The sequence below is a fragment of the Meleagris gallopavo genome, chromosome 1 (assembly GCF_905368555.1).
Source record: "Meleagris gallopavo chromosome 1, MGAL_WU_HG_1.1, whole genome shotgun sequence".
NCBI classification, from domain to species: domain Eukaryota; kingdom Metazoa; phylum Chordata; class Aves; order Galliformes; family Phasianidae; genus Meleagris; species Meleagris gallopavo.
In genome coordinates, this window is record NC_139404.1 from 54,673,217 (window position 1) to 54,679,216 (window position 6,000).

General features: G+C 32.8%; 1 protein-coding gene across 1 annotated transcript in view; it reads left to right on the forward strand.

The window, feature by feature from the left end:
- Positions 1-1,918, forward strand: part of IGF1 (insulin like growth factor 1) — a 46,603-nt gene extending 44,685 nt beyond the window's left edge. The window contains 1 exon segment of the mRNA NM_001303149.1: positions 1,839-1,918. Coding sequence (NP_001290078.1) covers positions 1,839-1,898 — 60 coding nt within the window. The 3' untranslated portion in view covers positions 1,899-1,918.
- Positions 1,919-6,000: the final 4,082 nt, after the last annotated feature.

Sequence of the window (6,000 nt, forward strand, 5' to 3'; positions counted from 1 at the left end):
ATACTTGTAGGATCCTTAGCTCATGTGAAGTGCTACATTGATAGTTTAACTGAAAATCCAGAATGAGTACTTTAGGGTGAAAACTAAAAGTGCAAGTGAGAGGAAACTAGAGAAAGAAAAGGTAGCTTTAGAAAAGCTGGAGAGAAACAAACAACCAAACAGCAATAGGATAATAGTTTTTGGAAAAGCAGAATTCTGTTGAAGTTTTTGTTTCTGCACTCAATCCATTCTAAGAAAATTATTTTATAACTCTATTAGTAAAATCTGATGAAGGTAAGCCCACATTCTATTGCATTGATAGAACTAGGTGATTAATCTCTTCTTCATTCAGTATTGTACATTAGGCTAAGAAAACCTATAAAGGAAGATTCCTAACACAGAAATATCTTTGTTATGAATGCTTCACTGTTAACAAATTTCTCTTGTCAGTGATGATAATTTTAAGTTTAGTTCAATGTTATTGTTTGGTTGTATAATTAATTTAACACTTGTTTGTTTCATTGGATTTTGTATTTTTATATATTCTAATAAACATAATTCAACATGTACCCATTAGAATCCAATCCAAAACCAATGTCAATCAATAAGCTGTATATGAGCTAAAGTTTTGTAATCTTTCATCAGTTTCTGATTTTACATTTTAACAGATACAAGAAGCAAAGTAAAAAATCACATATAAAATAGTACTTTATATAGGAAATTGTTTAAAAATATATATACTGTAATGCACCAAATTGGCTTCTATTTTCCTTCTGTCCATCAGAAAAGCAGATATTTTCATTACTTTTTAAGTTTCAGGGAATGTTACATTTCTTTTTCTAGGACTAAAATAGAAGTCAGTGCAGTGGCACATCTCCATACATATGCCTCACCTTTCTCAGTGAAATTTCATATTTTGTGGTTTTCTTATGACAGCAGCCATAATTTCTTTTCACAAAGAATTTCACTCCTGATGAAGACTATAAAAATAGAAAGTCACTTGTCAATTCTGCCTCTATTCCAATAGAGAATGGGAAGTTTGGATGCAAGCTAATATTTACCAGCATGGTAAAGGAAGAAATCAAACAAAAAAATGGATATAGCAACTTCTAGTGCTTCCAGAAACTAGCTTGTGTGTGAAAAGACAGTGAACTGAGGGCATTATTCATTCCAAAACCCTCTTGATTTGCTTGTCACATCACTCTGATTATGAGAATACAAATGATTTGGCTGCTGCTGCTGCAGTGAACCCACATATTTTAAAATACTGCTAGAGGTCTTATCCAACAAAAACCTTACCTACACATCCAATATGCAGCTTATGCAACATGAAGGTAACAGAATTCCACCTGGTCATTTTGAAAACCTCTGCTCACTGGGTACCAGAGCCCAGAAGGCTCCATAAAGCCTACAGACACAACTTTAAAGTTCCCTTGGCCCCTTTGCATCCTACTTTCGAAAATGCCCTTGTTCTGAAAGAAAAAAAATTTATGATATTTAACTGTATGTCTAAGCCCATCTATGTTCTCATGTATAGAGGTTTCCTCTGCCAAAATGCTCCAAAGTAACAGCTTCCACTTGGTTGACTTTCTCCAAATATCATTAATATGCAAAATGCAGTTATGTTGCAACTATATAGGTCAACAGTGACAGTAATCAAGATGTTCATATCTAGAAGGAGAGGAAAATTAAAGTACAAATTTTAGATAGTCAAGTTCTCAGTGATCTGGCAGAAAAGCTCTAATACTTCTAGCATTTAGAATAACTTTTTTCTTACTAATCTGTGTGATCATATAGAACATTAAAATCTTTCTTTGTTGTTGTTTTTTTTTTTTTTTACATCTTTTTTACATCTTCAGGAACTGCATTTGAAGAATACAAGTAGAGGGAACACAGGAAACAGAAACTACAGAATGTAAGATCATGCCATCCAAAAGAATGAAGAATGAATGTGCCATCTGCAGGATACTTTGCTGTAAATAAATTATTTGTTAAACATTGGAAGACTAAAAAAACTATGGTTTAATAAGCTTGATGCAATCTCAACCAATGGGCATTCTCCCAGTGAACAATGCAACTAAACATTCCAATATTAAGTCTTTTAGAAAACAGAACATTTTAACCAGCTCAGAGCTAAAAAAAATCTGTGGTTGATATATTACTGTGTGTTAACCTCTTTTAGATGTCCTGCACAAAATCTCTTAAAGTCCTGTGCCCCTCAAAAGCCTACAAATTTATGGGCCTTTGATGGATCCAATTGCACTAAATTAACCTATGAACACTGGCTGCTGGAGTCATTCATCAGCCTTGTCTAAGTGGTGTTTTTTTATTTGCACTTCTATACAAGCAACAGGCTGTTTGTTCTACAGCGTCTGATAACATTGTTTGTCTACCCCTTCATATTTGCACAGTCTGACATTCCCAGTAACAGCAGCAGTAAGGTAACATATACAGTTTTGAACATCCATTAATTCCATCTGTGACATTTTGACAGAACATGGGTTACAGATACGATTGTTTTAAGACAGCTTTATTTTTCCTTCTCTTGCAAAGATGCAGTTTATTGCAATTTGTGAGACAAAAGATTTTTAAAAGCAGTTACAGCATACATAGGCTCTCAAAGCATTAATGATTCTTCCAGGTAATTGTTTGCAACAGTATAGGTAACTTTTTTCTTCCTCCATATAATGCAGTATGTAAAATTTAGCATATCAATAATACGCATATATCAAACAGTATGTAAAAATCTCTGTTTTATAGTACAACGGTGCTATTTTATAGTTTGTTATATGAAAGGGTCTGGCCAAAACAGTAATAGGTAAAAGCAAATATGGAAACATGACGTTTAAATAATAAAATAATTCTGTGAATATTTGGTTTAATTTACTAAAATGGTTATGGATTTCAATATGGAAAAAACTTCCATCTTCACAAAAAAAAAAAAAAAAAAAAATCAGATATTTTGCTTTTTTTTCTTTTAGCTGTTTGAGTGATGGTGTTTTCTCCTAGTTACACGAAACACAGATTTATAGATGACTAGGTTCAGGAAAGACAATTAATAAAAGAGTTCTCAAATAACTTTAAAAGGTAGCACATCAAGGCCTACATCTTTCTGAAATATCAGAATTCTATTCAAATATTATTGAAGGTTAATCAGATTCTCTGCCATTTTATCTCTTCCCAAAATCTGAAGTGACTGAATTGACTGTTAATCAGCCCACTGCATCTCTCTGTAAATCGGAAAAGCTAAGCTAATCACCAAATTACGATGTAGAAAGTCTTCAAGAAGAGATAAACCATAATGGTCTTCAAACTGCTACTTAAAACAGATTTCGTAGGAGACATTTAATGTATTTCCAGATAATATTTGGCATATAAACTTGATATGCAATGCATTGATTCTAACATTAACAACACTTTCTTCTACTCCATTTTCGTAAATCTATTCAGTGCTAGATTAACCATGCTGTAAAGGTAGATAGATTGCCAACAATGTCCTAGAATGAACAATAAATTAACGTGAATTGATCCTGTGCAGAACAGCAGCATGGTTCCATGTGACTTCTTCCACCTCACCACCCTGCATGGAGCAAGGAAAGAGATATCGCTTGGTCAGACCCAAAGTGGGCATCAGGAATATGGTGTGAAGGAAGCAATTAGAAAGACGTTAGATCAGATTTGTAAAGGCAATATTTCTCTCTAAAGGCTCAAACCTGTCTCACCTTCTTCTACATCTATGGGGGTGGACTGAATTGATTAAAACACAGAAGAATCTCTGTAGATTATATATTTTACAGTTCATCAAGAGTTTCTTGTGAACCAGACCGGAAAGGTAGGTCTTAAAAGTGTAATAAATTACTTCCCATTTTATTTCTCCTTAGGAAATTTAAGTTTCGTATTTCTTTCAAGAAAAGGGCAATATTTTCTTGTGTAACTCTTTAAATCATTTCCCTTCTAGGAAAAGCATGCTTTTGTGCATACTAGGTTACCATCACACTGTAAAAACAGAACAGTGAATGAATAAAAAGATTCAGCCACAACTGTCACTGACTGTGATAGGTATGTTGAAAAATGAAGGTACAAAGAAGTAGATGGGGAAGGTAACCTAAATTATTTACTACCAACTCCATACAGAATCGCAGCAAATCTGTTATCAGTCATGGTCTTAATAGGCTCTTTTTTTGTGTGTGCGTGTGGGAGGGATGCAGAGGGAAGTGGTTTTAATTCCAATGGTTGCTATGAATTCTTAAATGCATTCTGAGACATTATTTATAATCTAAAATATTTCTTATAGACAATGATACTTAACATTAGAATTTGACAACTGTCTAAACAAATCCCAGCAACTCTTGAAAGAATAGCTTTAATAATGAATAGTTTCTAACTTCAAAGTGACACTTGACATTACGAGAGAAAAAACAGTATCACAAAATGGAGACTAGATCTACCACTATAGAGGTGAGAAATACATAGATGGGGTATGCATACTTGCATAAGAATTCTCCAGTCATAAGACAGTGAGCACATGATATGCCAGTCAGTGAGAAAGAAAAAGGACTGCATTAGCTTAATAATCTCAATAAATCCGCTACTTAAAGAAGCTGAAGTATAAGCCAAAACATCTCCCTCCCAAATGTACAAAGTAGTCTGACTTGAAAAATTTCTTAATTAGAGATTTTCAAAAGCACTCCAAATATTTAGGAACAGTTCTCCTACTAGATATGATTTATTCTCATAAATCACTTAAGTGATAAAAAAAAAATCCCACTCTCCATCCTTCCATGTTATGTAATACACATGACAGAAGTCACAGATTTTTACATTCTAGAATTGACATAAAACTGTAATTACTATACAGAATGTCACTAAAGTGCAAATGTAAAAAAGTGAATTAAGCCTCATTATTCTCAGTTGTTCAAAAAATTATTCACATTAAACCCTCTGAAGTTAATATATCTCTTTCAAAGCAGAAAAATGTGAGCCACAAAAACAATAATCATTAAGATTTTGAATGGAAAATGAATAAATATTCTGCTCTAAATGTACTTACATATACACACTCATATCTGTATGAAATACTGGTATGAGTCTTATTGAAACCATTTAACATAGAGAGACAAGAAAATCAAAGCTTTCTTTACAGAATTGAATTCCATTCATAACTAGCAGCCAATTCCACTTGTTCCAGAAAGCAGGTGTTGAGTTAGTTAGTATCAATGCTAAACAGTGATTGATGAAGACTGTAGGTCAAGCACTGTGTCCTCCTAGCTCTCCATTTTAATAAGCAAGTATATGATAAGACAAGATCAGAAAAATGCATGTATATTTGCTTTACCTTTTACTGATTTGGCCAACAATGCCAAAGTGGTGCTATTGTTTTGTTTAAGAAAGTACTTGACTAAAATATAAAAGAAAGCATAAATATTTTTTTAATGTATGAAAATGGCACTTATATAGGTATGGTTATTGAAATAGAAATACAACTAGCCATAACTTTTCAACTTTTTTTCACTCCAAAATGGCAAAGAAATCTTAAATCAACGGGGATGGAGCAGGAAAAAAGATTTAAAATGATGTAAAAATTCATAGACCTGGATTGCAGTTCTGAATCTTTTCTCAAATCTGAAACACATATGAAGAAAAGCATTTAAAGTCAAAGAACAATGGATATGACTGAAAATTTGTTCAGATTACTGAAAATTCTGTACTATATCAAAGATTTTTAAGACACTCTCTAGACTGAAATCAGGGTTGAGTTTGGCTTAAAGTCAGTGGCATTACATAATTGAGAATCTTACTGAACAATAGTTTTTGTTTATATCTGATTACTTTCTCTTGTACTTGATCACTTTTCATGGTATGCCCCAGAAGAATCAATATTTTTTAAAAGCAAGACAAAAAAATGAACTTGATCTTATCAAGGAATGAAGAAACAATATATTCCTAAATGAAACTGTTGCTATTTTGAATTCTCACCAGTTTCAAATTGTGAAAAAAAGTTGAAATATATGGCTAACAGTC